This window comes from Castor canadensis, chromosome 12, assembly GCF_047511655.1.
Source record: "Castor canadensis chromosome 12, mCasCan1.hap1v2, whole genome shotgun sequence".
Taxonomy (NCBI): Eukaryota; Metazoa; Chordata; class Mammalia; order Rodentia; family Castoridae; genus Castor; species Castor canadensis.
The window spans coordinates 120,014,060-120,032,263 of record NC_133397.1 but is presented as its reverse complement, the minus strand read 5'-3'; the positions used below and the strand labels follow the sequence as shown (position 1 = coordinate 120,032,263).

Below are 18,204 nucleotides of genomic sequence, written 5' to 3'. Positions count from 1 at the left end.
AATTACAACTCTGCTTTTCAATGTGTATGTGTGTAATGTTGAATCAAAATGAGAAACCATGCCACAAAACAACAAAACATATTGTTAGTATTGTTTAAGAAGGGTTTTTTGCATTTTTATCATATTTTTTCACAATTTATTTTCTAAATGAGGACCTAAGTGAAATCTATAGACTTTAATGTTTTAAAGTTCACATCACAGGTAGCAACGGGTTGACTTAATATTTGATTTTTGATTCAGTGACTATGTGTGCAACATAGTTTCATTTATTTCTGATTCTGTCATATGCAAATGTGATATTTAAGGTTATTTTAGCGATTTTCCATGTGAATTGAGATAAATAATTTGGAGGACAAGAGCAGTTGATGGTGTGAGAGGATATTATAGAAAGAGAAAGCAAACAACCAAAAAGATATGGTGTATTCAGGAGGGTGCAAGGCAGCAAATTGAGCAGAGAAAGGAAGACAGTGTTTGCTAAGGAAACAAGGTGACTGCTGACCAAACTAGAGTCACTGTGCAGCTCAGATTACACTGCCTTTAGAAATTAGATCACAAGAATTGGAGGAGGATTGTGAAGCACATATTGAAAGGAAGATATTATAGGATATCTATAACATCCTAAATCCAGAATTTTCAAAATAAGAGTAGTCAAAACTAAAACTGTGAGAGTTTTGACATTTTATGATTGAAAAACACTGTAGTATGGAGTTTGCTGATTTAAAGAAGTCAGCATGAAAATTCGTGTTCTTATGTTTTGAGTTTCATAGAGGGCTCCCTTCCTCCTTTTTCTTGAAATAAGTGTTTTCTGTCACATGATTTTGATATATTCTAAGTTTCACAATCCTTTTCATTTGTTGACAACTCTTGTTTCAGTGTTCACTAGCACAAAATGTACTATTGATACTGGAAGTGTGACAAAGCCTTGGCTCAAAGTGTTTCTGTAATTTCAAGCATCTGGTTGGCAAATGGAATCAATTTGCCTTTTCTCAACTTCACATGGGATTTTTCCTAAGCATAGGTTCATTTCCTTTTTTCCTTTTCATTATTCTGGTTGGGAGAAGTGGTAGGTGCTTTATTGATTTGAGAAAAATGTATAGCATTCATAGATATGATATTAATGCAACCATGTTAAAATGTTTAATGATATTTCTATGAAATGATTTACTATTAAGGCTCATAATTACTAGAACTTTAGGCTACTATTTGGAAATGAGAAGAGTGGTTATTGTCTCTTCTTGATTGATGCTTATTCATTTGTATGGTATAAAACAGTAGTATGTGACATAGATGTGAAGCTCCTTCCAACAGGGAGAAAGAACCATTTAAAATAATATTTATATATGAAGACAGACATTTCTTGGAAGCTACTACTTTTTCTTAACATTTCAATAGAACCTTTTCAATTTATTTAAGTCTGCCTCTGACAAGATTTAAGAGTTTAAATTACTGAATTATGGTTCTCAATGTGTGAAGAGACATCCTGAATTTACAATAGAGTTTTCTCCTATAATGTTATTCATATTCTGGGTATTAAATAAATTAGCAAATATCAGATAATATGAGTTGAAAAAAATTTTGAGAGCACTATCAAATGGGCATTTTGAGTTAGAATTTTCTTAACATTGGATTTGACTTTTAAAATTTATAGTTTATATTTTCTTATTTTTATTTGAGCTACAGTTATTTATAGTGTACACTGTGATAATCCAGTATACTGTATAATGTGTGATTACAAATCAGAGTAGTTCAATCTCCTTAAATATAAAAGCCATTATTTCATTAAATTGCAATGATTTTATGTATTTATGAGGTGACTATAATTCAAAAAGTAATAAATAGTATATGAATTATTAGAAGAAAGGAGCTTTAAGACTCCATCAAATACAAAGTGATGATGGAAGGAAATTTTCATTAACCTATTTTGATCAGTATACAAGGAAATTTTCATTAACCTATTTTGATCAGTATACACAGTGTCTATGTATTGAAATTTCAGGCTGTATCCCATATATATCACAGACTATTGTTTCATGAATGAGCAAAAATGTATTGGCATACCATTAAAAGTGATAAGGGGAGATGAAGGCAGGCCACTGTGCTAAGGACCAAGGGATAACAATGGATACTTTGTTGAAACTTCAAATATAGATACTTCTTAAGGAGTCTTGTTTTTCTGTTAGGATATTACCAAATGTCTTGTTTCATAGTTGTATGTGTTTGTGTGTATGTGGGTGTGATCCTTGGGATAGACCAAGGGCCACACAAATGCTAAGCACATGTTCTACCAATGAGCTAAATTCCTGGCCCTATTTCACATTTTTAAGTAGACCTCCTGCTACCTCATTTGACACATTATAATAACCATAGAACTTAAGAATAAATGGAAATTTCCTGTTTGTATGGCAATGCAGGACATAAAGAGATTTGGCAACAGGCATTCATATTAATATTAAGAACTGTCAGAATATTTCCGAGGATATTTATTTCATAATGTCATTCCAGGAAGTAGATGTAACAACTATTTCATTGTTTTACTTTTGTTATTTCTTTGGTATCAACAACATCACAGATTTATTTGTAGATTTTACTTCAGAAGATATAAATATCTTTTGGTAAGTTTGAGAGCTCTCATGTTGCTTTTATAGCTCTTCAGTTGCTTATTTGAGGTAGGAAATAAATGAAATGAGCAGCTAGAGAAAAATAGTTGATCCTAGTTTTAACTTCCTATATGTTTACATATCTTTACCTATCTTGAGGTTCCAATGAAATACCCCCCTAATTATCTGCAAGATATGATTTCTTTATTTTTATTTTATTCATATGTGCATACAATGTTTGGGTCATTTCTCCCCCCTTCCCCCCACCCCCTCCCTTACTCCCCCCTTACCCTACCCAACCCCTCGGTACCAGGCAGAAACTATTTTGCCCTTATCTCTAATTTTGTTGAAGAGAGAGTATAAGCAATAATAGGAAGAACCCAGTGTTTTTGCTAGTTGAGATAAGGATAGCTATACAGGGAGTTCACATTGCTTTCCTGTACATGTGTGTTACTTTCTAAATTAATTCTTCCTGAACTAACCTTTTCTCTAGTTCCTGGTCCCCTTCTCCTATTGGCTTCAGTTGCTTTAAAGTATCTGCATTAGTTTCTCTGCATTGAGGGCAACAAATGCTATCTAGTTTTTTGGATGTCTTACCTATCCTCATACCTCCCTTGTGTGCTCTCACTTTATCATGTGATCAAAGTCTAATCCCCTTGTTGTGTTTGCCCTTGATCTAAAGTCCACATATAAGGGAAAACATATGATTTTTGGTCTTTTGGGCCAGGCTAGCCTCACTCAGAATGATGTTCTCCAGTTCCATCCATTTACTTGAAAATGATAACATTTCGTTCTTCTTCATGGCTGCATAAAATTCCATTGTGTATAAACACCACATTTTTTCAATCCATTCATCAGTAGTGGGGCATCTTGGCTGTTTCCATAACTTGGCTATTGTGAATAGTGCTGCAATAAACATGGGTGTGCAGGTGCCTCTGGAGTAACCTGTGTCACAGTCTTTTGAGTATATCCCCAGGAGTGGTATTGCTGGATCATATGGTAGATCAATGTTTAGCTTTTTAAGTAGCCTCCAAATTTTTTTCCAGAGTGGTTGTACTAGTTTACATTCCCACCAGAAGTGTAAGAGGGTTCCTTTTTCCCCGCATCCTCACCAACACCTGTTGTTGGTGGTGTTGCTGATGATGGCTATTCTAACAGGGGTGAAGTGGAATCTTACTGTGGTTTTAATTGCATTTCCTTTATTGCTAGGGATGGTGAGTATTTTTTCATGTGTTTTTTGGCCATTTGAATTTCTTCTTTTGAGAAATTTTAGATATGCCTTATTTTAATAATATCCTAAATGAATTGTGATAACCACCAATTTGTTCTTAGAAGAATAGTTCTGACAAGACAAGGATAAGTATATTTCAAAACTAATGGCATCTGTTAGAAATTGTAAAGAGGGGCAGAAAGAGAAAGTCCAGAGGAGCAGTATAAGAATGGGAGGAAGGAAGGAGGAAAGGTAGTAAGGAAGGAACAGAAGAAAGAGGGAAGGGAAAAAGAAAAACCCAAGTAAAAATGTGCAAAAAACTCCATGTGGAAAACAGTGTTCCTTACTTCTTATGTCCTTCTGTTCCTTTGGGGATAAGAGAATATTCATGAGAAATGCAAGAATTACACAAGTTGGAAAGTGTAGAATGGAATGATAGCATGGTCACATGATGATGCCATGAGGGTGGGAACAGAGCATGAGTTTATAGTACAGCCATTATTAAAGATAATAATACCATAAGGACAGCAATATTATAACAAGTACATGTATTGAGATTTTCCTGTTTCAGTACACTAAGATAACACTTATATTTGCATTGTTTTGTTTAATTAAGATAATAAGTCTATGAAGTGTGAATTACTTTTCCTAGTTTATAGATAAATCAAATTTAGAGAGTGTACTTTTCAGGGTCCTGGTAAGTGGAAAGGTCAGGACATATATTTTATCTTATTTTTAAGGTCATGTTCTGTACTAATACATTTTTGGCCAAAACTTGAGTAAAGTGTGAAATTCAAATATGCCTTCTTTTCTGATTCTCAATCCTTTCCAACATCAGTCCCATATCTCCCACTATCTAGTCTGTCTTCTGGCCTTTTTGATTATAATTCTCAATCATTTCCAATTAATCTTGTGTACTCATTGCTAATTTTTTCTCCTCTATTTTTTGTAAACCATTCTCTTCTAATGAAACAGCTCTCCTTACTTTGAAGGCAACTCTTTTTCTTTTCCTTCTTGTTCCTCCTAACTCTCATTTACATAAAGAGGTAAGCTTCACCCAAAGTTATGACTTTGTATTCTTCCTGTCTGTTGGTACCTTCTCAGCTGTCAAGAATCCAGTTCTCCTGCTATGAAAATTGAACTTGAGTTGATTGGTCTGATCATTGAATTTGCCAACCCATCTGTTTTGTTCAGTATCTGATAAATCAATGGTGAAATACTTTGTGTGTCATTCCTCAATCAATTAATGACTTGTTGAAAATTTCCAAACCTGTCTGCTGCTTTCTTCATAGCTGTTTTAAATTGTCTTTATAGTTCCACTCGGTTTAAAAGTGATACCTGAAAAAAAACATTTCTCTATATTAATTTTTCATTTTCCCTAAACCCAGTCTGCTGCTGGATGTACCATAACTGATAAATGTAATGCCATTTTTTACTCGCCCAACAATCAAAGCACAGAGACCCTCCCACTCATCTTTTCTCTGTTACCTTTTAGTTCAAAACTTCCCATTTTCTCTAACCATTTCCACCAAATCTATAGCATCTCCCTTCTCTATATTAGTTAATTATTTCTGAATAACAATAACTCATGTTTCACAATTTTATGGGTGGACCAGTTGGTTTTGCTTCCCCCATTCAAATATTTTTAGGTGGTCAGTCAAATAAGATGATTGGAATTATTAGGTACATTTAGATCTCTTTACCTTTTCCTTCATTCCAGTTATGCTCAGAGCACAAAAGTCTCAGATCTTTAAGAAATCAAGTCTTCTGTGCAAATCTTAACCAAACTTTGGTTGATTTCTTGTTGGCTGACATTCCAAGGATAGGTAAAGTCACAATCCAATCTCATGGACCATGTCTGAAGAAACTCCACCTAGGCGTGAATACTAATCTGTCATATCATCTTATTTTTCCTTCTTACTGCTATAAGCCTAGTTCAGATTTATATCACTGCTCTGTTTATTAATGCAGAAACATTGTTTAAAATTAATATGTACCTTTTGTACAAAATAAGGAGTTTGATTACCATATTGCCTTAACTTTAAAAAAGATGATCTACAATAGTAAGCATATACACATTTATTTATAGTATGTTTGCAATACAGATTAAGTGCCATTTAAAAGTTTCATATAAACTATAAAGCTGGGCCACACCAGAGGAGTTATTAACTATACCTGGGAATAATGGTAGATGTCATAAAGATGTTGCTTCAGCTGAATGTACATCATAACACAAGGATGGTGGAAAGGGATCATAAGGAAAAGAAAAGCATTTGGAAACTTGTGTCTATACTATGATATTGTGTTTTAAATCTGAACAGTGATTTTATGGTTTTGTGGGGGTGGGAGCTGGATGAAAAGAAAGCATTCTGAGTCCATACACTCTTGATATCCTTTCCCAGGGCTGGTATCTCCTCATTTTTCATCTTAATAAATTATATCATCATCAAATATCTCCATCCTTAATATTTCTCCTTCCTTTCTTCAGTTCTAATCTATTCATAAACCTATTGTCTACCTAACTTTGAAGCACATCCTGTTTATGCCTCAGTTCAAGTCACCCATCTCTTAGTAAGACCAATATAAAAGTCTTCTAAATAGTACCCCTTCCTCTACCCTTACATTCCCATAATCTAATTTCTTCCCAGAGACAAACATCTTTTACTCTTCAAGTATTGCATACTCTCTTAGCAACTTTTTTTCCTCTTTAGATTTGACTATTCATATTTATTTATTTTAATTTCTATGGGTGTGGATATATTGTGGTATTTACAACCATTATTAAAATATATCAAATATATCATACTTGAATTCATCCCCTCAACTTTTTTGCCTTGAGGACACTTTATTCTTATTCTATAAGTCTGAGTTAGCCTGACACTTCTCTAACCTTTCTATTTTTCAGCCTGTTGACTTTTTTGCTCATTTGTTTATAAAACTAATGTTCCTTGGGTATTATAAGGATTTTTTTATATCAGTGAGCATTTCCTTTATCTAGAGTGCTCTTTCTCTGATCTTCAAATGACTGGCTGCTTTAATTCTTCAAATCAAAATCAAGACAACTTTTCTCAGTCATACTTTGCCTAACTAGTCAGTGTGAAATCACTTCCTATTTTCAAGCTGTTACTTTGTAGTGGGACTGGTTGCAATTGGAAATTACTTTATCATCACTTTTATTACTAATATAATATTTACTTGCATAGTTTCTCTTCCTTCCACTAGAATGCAAGCTCTCTTAGATAAGGAACTTTTCTGTCTCACCCATCACTTTATCCCTAACCTTCCACTAGTGCTTGGTAAAAAAACAATGCTGACTCCAAATACTCAATTGAGTTGAATTTTCACCACTTCTACAATTATTCTCTTTCAAAAGATGTCAATGTTAAGGAGGACAAGAGATGTGAATTCTTAGATTTAGTGTCATATGAGATATGACATGTTGGACCATCAGATATACTACTGTTCTCGCCAATATTAACCACACAACTAGAGGAAGGGTGACATGTGGACTTTTCCACAATTCAGGGGGATTTAAATTTAACATCCTTCTTAAATATTTTTTGTTGTTGTTTGTTTTGAGACAGCATCTTTATGTATCCCAGATTCGCATTAAACTCATGATTACTGTGCCTCAATATCAGGTGTGCACCATCACTCAGGGCATATCTTTAAATCATACTGGTAGTATTTAAATAATTAAAAATTTGTGTTAAGGGAGAGAAACAGCTGAACTGTTATCCTGTTTCTTTTGCAAATGGAAATATTACAAACATTTGTAGACTGATAGAACAGTAGTTTCAGTACGCAATCAGTTGGCTTTTGTCATAATTTTCCTTCTATTCAGGAGGACATCACAAATAAGATCTAACACTAATTAAGTAGTTAATTAAGAATAATGACTCTTTGTATATATCAAATGCCAGATGTTTGAAAAGGTTAATAATCCTTTGATATGAAAATTCATTAAATCTAAAAGGAGTTTAGATTATGTTCGTGGGAGATTTTATAAATGTACTGCACCTGTTCAGTCAACACTTGATAACTCTTGTAAGATCAATAATAAATAGTTTGTACTGAATATATTTAATCATGTTACCATTTACGTTATAAACTGAGCTTTTTCTCAGGTATATAAATAGGAGCTAGAACGAACACTGACAACTTCAAATCAAAATGAAGTTCCTCCTGTTCCTTTCAGCCATTGGGCTAAGCTGGGCTCAATATGATCCACAAACTCAGCAGGGACGGACCTCTATTGTCCACCTGTTTGAGTGGCGCTGGGTTGACATTGCTAAGGAATGTGAGAGATACTTAGCTCCCAATGGCTATGGAGGTGTACAGGTAAGTTTGGTTTCATGGTATAAATTGAAAAATTTACTGTGCTTATGGAAAATGCTATTTTAATGAATCTGGAGAAATATTTTACTTTACATAGAAGTATTCTAAAACAATATTCTGAGGAAGAAAACATTTAGTATTGTTGGCAACTTTATATTTGCTTTAGGACATCAAGAGGACATCTCCAATGTGTTGTTAATATTTTCAAGTTGTTATAAAGTAATACATTGCTTTAGTAATACTTTAGATTCTTCATTAGTTTCTAGAACTTGTAATGATATGAATAAACCATAATTAGAAGTTAATAAACCTTTTTTATTTGTAGGTGTCTCCACCCAATGAAAATGTTATAGTTAACAGTCCTTTTAGACCTTGGTGGGAAAGATATCAACCAATTAGTTATAAAATATGCACAAGATCTGGAAATGAAGATGAATTCAGAGACATGGTGACTAGGTGCAACAATGTTGGTGTAAGTGAATCAAGTTTTCTTAAAAGTGTCGTGCAGAAAAATAATTTCAGTCTCCTGTCCCTTGCTGTGCTGAGAAGCTTTTCATTTTTATACTTTTACAATTCTTACTTCAGACTTCAGCTGTAACTCAAAAAGAAGTTTTGCCTCATGTTCAATTTTTGTATACATATCACTTATCTACTAAAGGATAAGTCATTTAGATTAGAAAGACAAGTTGACTTACAAAACAGAAGCTTGACTGTTAACCCATATAATGTACCCATTACTAGTAAGGATGCTCTTAGGTTTATGTGATTTATATATCCACCCATAGTCCCTGGGATTTAATCACCATCATCGTTTTTAATAGTGAATAGCCATTTTCTCCGTAAAATGAGAATCATAACGAGAGTAATATTTACCTTAACAGCTTCTTTCCTTGGGACCCACTGAAATTTCAAAAGTGAAGAATCTCTCCTCTCTTGGTTGACTCCTACTTCTGCAAAGAAAGACTCTTTTCATTCTTCATAGTTATGGTATTTTCTAGTTTTCTCCACTCATCAGTTATGTAAATGTTTTCTGAAGAAGCTAGAAAGTTTGGAGGTCTTTCATTTCAAGCTAATTTTTGGTACTTTGGGAAATGCAATTATAAAATGGCAAAGAGATTGTTTGAAGTTTCCTTCACATGCTGTAAAGTTTATTGAAAAAAGCTTTACTTTTCTACCCAAAGTTAAATTACAGACTTTGCTTTTCAGGTCCGTATCTACGTGGATGCTGTAATTAACCACATGTGTGCTGAGAGTGGAGGTTCAGGGACAGGCAGTACTTGTGGAAGTTATTTCAACGCTCAGAACAGGGAGTTTTCTGCAGTTCCATACTCAGCTTGGGATTTTAATGATGGTAAATGCAAAACTTCAAGTGGAGGCATTGAGACCTATAGTGATGCTTCTCAGGTAACTTTGTGCTTTCTTCTTAGTTAGCAGAATAAAGAACTGTCTGTGCCTTTAATATGCAGCTGTGGCTTATTAAACACCATTTCAGATACTAAGTTATATCCCTTAGATACAAGTTACCAGCACTGTTTTATAAAAATAAGAACTCACTGCAATATTCAAAAACTTTCCACAAATCATGGGGTTACATGGTAAAGCATTGCCTGGCATGCACTAAGCTTTGAGTTGACCCCCTGCAGCACTTACAAATATGCAAACACAAATACACACACACACACACACACACGCACGCACGTGCGTGCACACACACACACACACACAGACACACACACAGATAAAGAAAGACAATTCCTCAACTACTGAGTAGCTCCTCTATTTTATTTCCTACATTCTCCACCTCTGCTAGAAAATACTTTGATTTTACATCCACAACAGAATATCAGTATCACCAGCACCCCATGTAAAGGCATTATGGAATGTTGTATTGGTGAATAAGGGACTGCATGAATAATCACAAGAACTCTTAGGTAAGAGATGTTTCATCAATGAATCACAAAATGTTTACCTTAACAGGTGAGAGATTGTCGTCTGAGTGGCCTTCTTGATCTTGCACTTGGCAATGATTACGTTCGTACCAAGGTCGCTGATTATATGAACAATCTCATCGACATTGGAGTAGCAGGGTTCAGACTTGATGCTTCTAAGCACATGTGGCCTGGGGACATCAAGGCAGTTTTGGATAAACTACATAATCTAAACACAAAGTGGTTCGCTTCAGGAAGCAAACCTTTCATCTTCCAAGAGGTACAGCTCTCTCTCTCTCTCTTTCAATATGTGATTATGTAAAATAATATCACTTTGTTAACTACAAAATGATGGACATATTAAACAATTTCTATGGAATAATGACCAGGTCAATTTTGCTTAGCAGGATTCTTTATTTTCATTATATTCAGAACAAACACACTAAACTTCTTATCACAATAGGCTCTATGGATGTGCAGAGGATTTTTAGGCTGTAGGTTTCACTCTACCATTTCTTATATTCCCCAACACCAGTATGCAAGAGAGAAAATCATAACTTTGTTGTGGATCAAGCTAGTATATCTGATTTTGAATCCTGGCTAAAATACTATTAAATTCACCAGACTTTCAGCATATCGATTAAGCTTTCTGTGCAGTAATTTTCCACATGAAGAAATAATGATAATATTTCTATATCTTTTTCCTTGGAAAGTCAAGTGAATTCATTACCCAGCACTGAGAAATGTGGATCAGACAGTAAATGCTGTGTTAATGTCAGCTATTGTTATCATTTTTCTATGAGAGTAAATTTGGTCAACATTCTGACATGACATCAGGTCACCTTTTCACCAGACTTGTGGAACTAAGTTAGAATGTAGGTAGTTAGAGAAGATTAACCATTTGGTGGTATGACACATGTATAAATGGAATATCACAAGGAAACTCTCTGTATAGCTATCTTTATCTCAAACTAGCAAAAATGTCATGTTTTTCTGTTTATCTTTTCTCTTTTTTGCAAAATCTAAGAAGAGTGGGGAATAAGTCTTGTCCAGCAGGACAGGCTGATAGCAGTGGGGGGAGGGTCTGGTGGGGAAGAGGGATTGGAGAGTGAATATGGTGCAAAATATGTGTACAAGTTTATGTAAATAGAAAAAAGTTACCTGTTGAAACTGTTCCATAAATCATTTTTGAGGAGGAATAAAGAGGAATGTTGGAGAGGTTGAACTCAAGTATGATGTAGTTGATACATTGCAAATACCTTTGTAAATGCCAGGATGTACCCAACCCAGCACAACAATACAGGAAAAAAAATAAATAAGAAGAATCAAGTGTTATCACAAAAATAAAGAGAATGCAACTTAAGTCAGAAAGAGAGGACAGCACTTCCAACTGGAACTCAGAGGTCATATACATGTGTTGTGAAAGTATTCAAAAACAACAACAAAATAGAAAATCTAAGAACTTGGTATAGAGATGTTTCAAAGATAATTTTATAGCATCCTAATTTATCCATTAAAATCCTTTAAGTTATGTTAACATGATATTTCTCCTATGTTTCCATTAGGTGATTGATCTGGGTGGTGAAGCAATCACAAGTAGTGAGTACTTTGGAAATGGCCGGGTGACAGAATTCAAGTATGGTGCCAAGCTCGGCAAAGTTATCCGCAAGTGGGATGGAGAAAAGATGTCGTACTTAAAGTAAGTAAAATATAATTTGTCATTTGAAATAATTCAAAGGTTGTTTAGTCATATTACTCCTATATGAGTTATTTTCTTAGAACCTTCTTGTCAAGAAGCTGATATGAATAATATGTACTGTTCCTAGGCTCCAGCTAGTTATTTTCTCATTTAGAATGTCAATCATAAACAAACATTCTAGAAACTTACACATGTCCTGAAGATTGTTTTTAATCTCTCTCCAATATGAGTATTCTTGATTTCTTTAATGGTTGCTTTTATTCTGTTAAATTGAGGTTATTATTAAAAAGACATTACCAACTGCATAGTACCTATAATGGAGTCATAGTATAGAATTTACACCTCTTATATGAATTAGTTAATTTGAAATACTAAAATGTTAATATTATAATAGTACAGTATTGATTCCTCACTTTATCCCAGGTTGCCATTCTGTATAGTTTGATATGATTGCTGTCCTTTTCACATTCGTCTGAATTATAATATACTGAGACCTCTAAAAGGACCTCTTTTAAAAACAAAAATATTATATAGGTAACATAAATGTAATGTAAATAAACCATACATACAGACATGGAATGCATTTGTCCATTATACATATGTACTTACAAATACAGGTAAACTAAATCCTATGGAACAGCATTGCATTAGAAAGTTTATCTGAGGATGCTACATAAAAGGAAGTGCAGATTTAGCTTAATCTATTGTAAAGGAGCACACATGTGCATATACGATTATTTTTCCAACAGGAACTGGGGAGAAGGTTGGGGTTTCATGCCTTCTAACAGAGCCCTTGTCTTTGTGGACAACCATGATAATCAACGGGGACACGGGGCTGGAGGAGCATCCATTCTTACATTTTGGGATGCCAGGTAGGAAACAAAGTTCTTTCCTTCTCTTACCTGCTTTCAAATGGTGGTACTACTCTTTGATCTCACTTTATCTTGTAACTTTCAGACTGTATAAAATGGCAGTTGGATTTATGCTTGCTCACCCATATGGGTTTACACGTGTGATGTCGAGCTACCGTTGGCAAAGAAATATTCAGAATGGACAAGTAAGTTTTAAGTTGCTCAAAGTATCTTTTTCTCAAGAAATGAAAGTACCTTGCTTTAACCTTCACAAGATTTCCATATACTCATTATCTATACATCATGTGTTTACTTAAATGAAACCTGATGTTGAATGCTTATTTAATAATGTAGCAGATATTAAAGAAATAAACTTTAAGTTCTTTTTTGTCTAAAATTCCTATGAAAATTCTTTTGAAGTACAATGAATAAATTCCCCACCACAAGAAACAAATCAATGAAAATAAGAAGATACAGAGAGTAAGATGTTAACTTCTCGTGAGTATCTACTGCTTAGAGTTGATGTAAAAATTGAATTGAGCATATTACTACTTATTAAGAACTTAAGAGTTTCTGCTTATGGTATGAACAGTATAATTGTCATATAATTTTAAAAATTTTTATGTAATGCAAAGAAATGATTCAGTTGATCTTAGGTGAAATAGGAAAACAGAAGAGTAAGGAAATTATGTGTACTAAAGATTACAAGTTTACAGAGTAATTCAGGGGAAAAAGCAGAAATATAATTGGGAGTATGTTAAAGACATTACTCTAAAGGGCAATTTAAAACACTGACCAAGAAACAAGATGATAAATGTACTTTAAAATTTAGGAGAAATTTCCTTTTTAAATGATAGTTTTCAGATGCAGCATCATATGGAATTTCATTCCCAAAGCAGAAATTTTCCTTTCCTGAAAGTCAAACAGTTATTTACATAGAATTTTTCTAATTCCACTCAATTTGGGAAGACCATTACTCTGTCTAGGAACACATTCTATTGTTGGATAGCATTAATATTTATGAGGTGCCTTAAAGATGAGTTACTTTTGATATTTCCATGAAAATAGTCTTATTGTATCAAAGACTAGATTATTTTTAATTCCCTTTTTTCTTTTTGAAGGTTTCAACATGCTAAAACCTCTTAGTATTACAAATTAGTTGTACAAATGACAATTTTACACTAATGACCCTCAAAGATTATATTGTTTTATTTTCTAGATATATCTTTGTGCCAAAACTCAAAAAAAATTCAAAACTTTGGTCACCTTTGTTAAGAATACAAGGATGTATGGGTTACCTATTGGTGGAAAACCAACTGATATTAATTTGGGAATTATTCTGTTCAAATCATTTTTTATATCCATTCTTTAATTTGTATAAGAATCAAGGAATATTTTTTTACACCTGAGAAACTGAGGCTGACAGAAGTTATGTATACTGACAGAGATTTTTAGACAAGTATTATTGGAACATAGGTTTTAATCCCAATTTTCTTCCACCAGTGCAACTAAAGTTTCAATGACATTGAAGTGATTCCAGTGATATGAAGAAGTCATTGGTTGAAAGAAAAGAGTTTGATAAAAATACGTTGTTCTTTTTGAAATATGTCACTAGAGAACTAGAGTCTGCAGAGAGGTTAACATCTCAGCAAGTGAATGTAAAAGTACTGAATGAGTTGATTTTTAAATATAGACAGTGCAGAGACTTAGTAGCAGATTCAATTGGGTTTGATGTAATGGAGAAGGAAGATGCATATATGTGTACATTAACTATCTGAACCTTTTTGTTTTTCATAATTAAGGACGCTAATGATTGGATTGGGCCACCCAATAATAATGGAGTAATTAAAGAAGTAACCATTAATGCAGACACTACTTGTGGCAATGACTGGGTCTGTGAACATCGGTGGCGTCAAATAAGGTGGGAATGTTTATTTACAGATATCCTCTAATAGGATTCTTAACCTATTTTTTTAATGTCTTGAAGTTTAATGGTACCGGCATTTCATATGACATTGTGCTTTAGGAACATGGTTATCTTCAGAAACGTAGTTGATGGCCAGCCTTTTTCAAACTGGTGGGATAATGGTAGCAACCAAGTGGCCTTTGGAAGAGGAAACAGAGGATTCATTGTCTTTAACAATGATGACTGGTAAGTAGCTCTTAGTTACAAATCATTGTTTATATTACGATAATCTTAGTTTATTCTTTTCCATCCTTGATTATTTACTTTTTTTGTTTTTCAGTACTACAATATTTTTTTTCTCAGCTCTTGTCTCATCTACTCCTCTGTTACTATGGAATACAGCCTCCTTTGTGTCCTGTGGCAAATAATATTTTAAGCATATGTGTAGGAAATATGCATGATATTTTCAAGGGAAATTTTTGAGTTCACTTATAATACTTCCCATCGCAGTCCATCATTTTTGATACTTATATCCTATACTTTTCCTCTAACGATTCCCTCACTTACAGAGATATAATTTAGAGAACCTCTTTGTAAACAATTGAAATTTCTCAATCCAAGCCTCACTTCTTCTCACGTTCAGATTGCTTTAGCCTCAATTGTATTTTTTGGCTAAATAAAAAAGTCAGTCAAGTATATCATTTTTTTGTCAAAGAAGTTCTTAGCTAGTTCTTGAATTTCTGTCTTTTTGAATGAGAAGTCAAAATAAATTCCTAAAGTAAATTTATGTTTCAAACTGTGTATTCCATAGAAATACTAATTATTTTTCATTTCCTGTTCAAATTCTTTGTGAACACTTGGAAGAAGTCAGTTTTGAAAAATTAAAACTGAATCTAATTGGTATTTTCTTCTGTCCAAATTGGATATATTTAAAGTATTTATGTTTACCATGGGCATTAATTCTATTTAAGGGTCCTGATTCTCTTTGATTATCTTTATGATGTTCTTTGACATCTGTGTAGTTAAAATTTAAGACACTAGGAAGTTGCTAGGTCTTTGGTATAATCACCTTTGATTCTCACATCTACCAAGTGGTCTGTCTTTGGTCTTTTTCTTATTGAGAACTTTGACAGCGAGGAGTTTTACAGTACAAAGTTAGTCTCTTTATTTGCTTTAGAGACAGCCCACATTCTTGCATATGACAGTTTTGAATTTTAGTTAATTATTAAAATTTATTTTTCAGGTCCTTTTCATCCACTTTGCAAACTGGCCTTCCTGCTGGCACATATTGTGATGTCATTTCTGGAGATAAAGTTAATGGCAATTGTTCTGGACTTAGGGTCACTGTTAACAGTGATGGCACTGCCTATTTCTCCATTAGTAACTCTGCTGAAGACCCCTTTATTGCAATTCATGTTGATTCAAAATTATAACATACAAATTATGTACTTATAACCATGAAAGAGAGTTATAACCATGCATTTTTGCCTTCTTGTTTGTACTAATTCTTATTTTTCATTAACATTTAGTGGAAGTTATAAGTGTTGAGTTTAAAAAAATCTTTAAAAACATAGTAAATTGCATATACAATTACAACTGCCACCAAGATGTTATTATTTTGGAAGACTTACTTTAACCTACATTTGAAAACAATTTAAGAACTCAGAAAGCATCCTGACAAATGTATTTTTCTTTATCATTAAAAGCACTGTCCACTATTTATCTTGCATTTCTGATTCTAATAATTCTTCCGTGGAGTGTTCATCTCAATAAGGTAGAGTTTATTTGAAGATAATTCCTGTAAAATGCAGCTCATTCATAAAGTTTTCACAATAAGAAATAAGAGTTAAAAATAGAAGAAACTTTAATTATGCATATTATATTTTTTAAGTTCTGTTGAGTTCATAGGATTGTTATGCTTTCTGTATAGTCTTCTTCTAACTTTCCTTGTCTGACTTTGCTTGTTTTGTATGGCTTTATGTTCATTGTCTTTATATCTATGAATATTTGGTAAGGGCTGCTATGACACTATGTGCCCTAGGTTTTCTTTCTAATCCTATATCTATTTATTGTCCTTCCTATGACTTTCTATATAAAATCTGTTGTTGCTTGCACCTAGATCTTCTTATAACTCTCAATTGTTTTCTTATGCTTAAATAGGAACATAGAAGCCATAACTTATCAACTCCTCCTTTGTTTTACCTATCCTCCTATGAAGCAGATTTACTGTGAATAGGTTTTCCACTTCAACCCACTGTACTTTGGGCTGCACTTTCTACCATTTTATGAGTCTTATGAAATAAAATGTATACAAAGATAAGAAGTTGCATGAAACCTGCTTATTATTTACTGATTGTCATCAAGGAACATCAGAAACCTAGCATTCATAGTGACCCAGACCCTGAAGGAACAGGAAACCTGCCTAGGTCAGATGGAGTCTCATCTGCATCTGCCCCATTTTCTGCGCAGCACAGGGACCCAGAAAGAAGTCTGCTCTATATTGCATACCTCAGGAGTCACACTGGGCTGTGTGTTGGGGGATGTTCTCTCCTTGAAGGGACAGAAAGTGTGGGTTATTCCTGCCAGTTCTTCCTCATCTTAGGATGTGTTTCCTGCACATTCTACAGTTATTGTTGAGAATTACATGCAGAAAAGGAGAAAAAAGTAGGTTGGTCTATGACCACTTGACAAATTGTCCGTTTTGCCCTAGAATTTTCTTTTTTCCTATGTCATGATCAATATATGCCTCATCCTGAAAAAGGCCATTCATTTCCCTTGAAGGAATGATTCTGTGCCATTTATACATTTTTTGAAGTTATCTTAGGCTACATTGTTCCCCTAGATTACGTGAAATCCATTCTTTCAACTAGAAACTCATGCTTTGTTTTGATGGAGGTTTGTCCCCAAGTAATCTTACATGGCAGCTTAGTCCCTTTGTGGTGATGAGAGAGTTTTGAAACTATTAAGAGATTGCACCTATTGAGATGGTTCGGTCATTGAGGATGCTGCCCTCAGAAGAAATGAAACAATGTTTTCTGGGTCCCTCTTTGGATTCTTGTCTCAACATGTGATCCCTCAAGTGATCCTGCCATGATGCAATGTACCATGATGCCCAACAAATAGACCTACTGATATTGGTCTTTCAGTCCTCCTAAACTTAGTGTAAATAAACCTATTTTCTGTGTACATTACCCAGCCTCAGCTATTTTGTGGTCACAATTCAAATTGAATTCATACCATCCACAAAATTCTGAAATTGTAGGTATACCTCCTATCTTTTCTACACAGATACACAGATTTCTGTATTTCATTACAATCTTCACATTCTCAGTATTAATCATTTCTCTTCACTGTCAAGTGTCCATTTTCAACACTGAATCTGCTGTTGTCATCATCAATGGGACATTGATGCTACCAATGCAATGTGTACCTCTATCCTCATTGTACTCTACTTCAGACACTATATAATATGGTGGGTTGCTCTCTCATTCCTTCTTTGGCTCCTATGAATCTACTCATTACAGTTTTCTTCTACCTTTTTGATTACTGTTTTTCACATTCTTTTGCTGGAGTATGTTCTTCATGCCAGAATTACATTTATCCTTTTATATAAGACAGGATCTGAGAACCTCATTAAGAATTTCTCAGTGGTTGGCCAGGGAATAATGCATGGTG

At 33.9% G+C, this 18,204-nt stretch overlaps 1 protein-coding gene across 2 annotated transcripts; it reads left to right on the top strand.

Moving 5' to 3' along the window:
* The first annotated feature begins 912 nt into the window (after positions 1 to 912).
* Positions 913 to 16,852, top strand: LOC109698187 (pancreatic alpha-amylase-like). 2 transcript variants are annotated; one of them, XM_020182207.2, is made up of 11 exons: positions 913 to 1,063; positions 8,006 to 8,148; positions 8,471 to 8,617; positions 9,352 to 9,549; positions 10,123 to 10,353; positions 11,639 to 11,772; positions 12,522 to 12,644; positions 12,730 to 12,829; positions 14,426 to 14,544; positions 14,650 to 14,775; positions 15,773 to 16,852. In XM_020182207.2, exons 1-11 carry the CDS (start codon positions 997 to 999, stop codon positions 15,960 to 15,962), a joined length of 1,578 nt encoding a protein of 525 aa, XP_020037796.2. In that variant the 5' UTR covers positions 913 to 996; the 3' UTR covers positions 15,963 to 16,852. The 2 variants fall into 2 exon arrangements, with proteins under 2 accessions (XP_020037796.2, XP_073906978.1); XM_074050877.1 differs by having other exon boundaries at positions 925 to 1,063; positions 7,935 to 8,148.
* Positions 16,853 to 18,204: the final 1,352 nt, after the last annotated feature.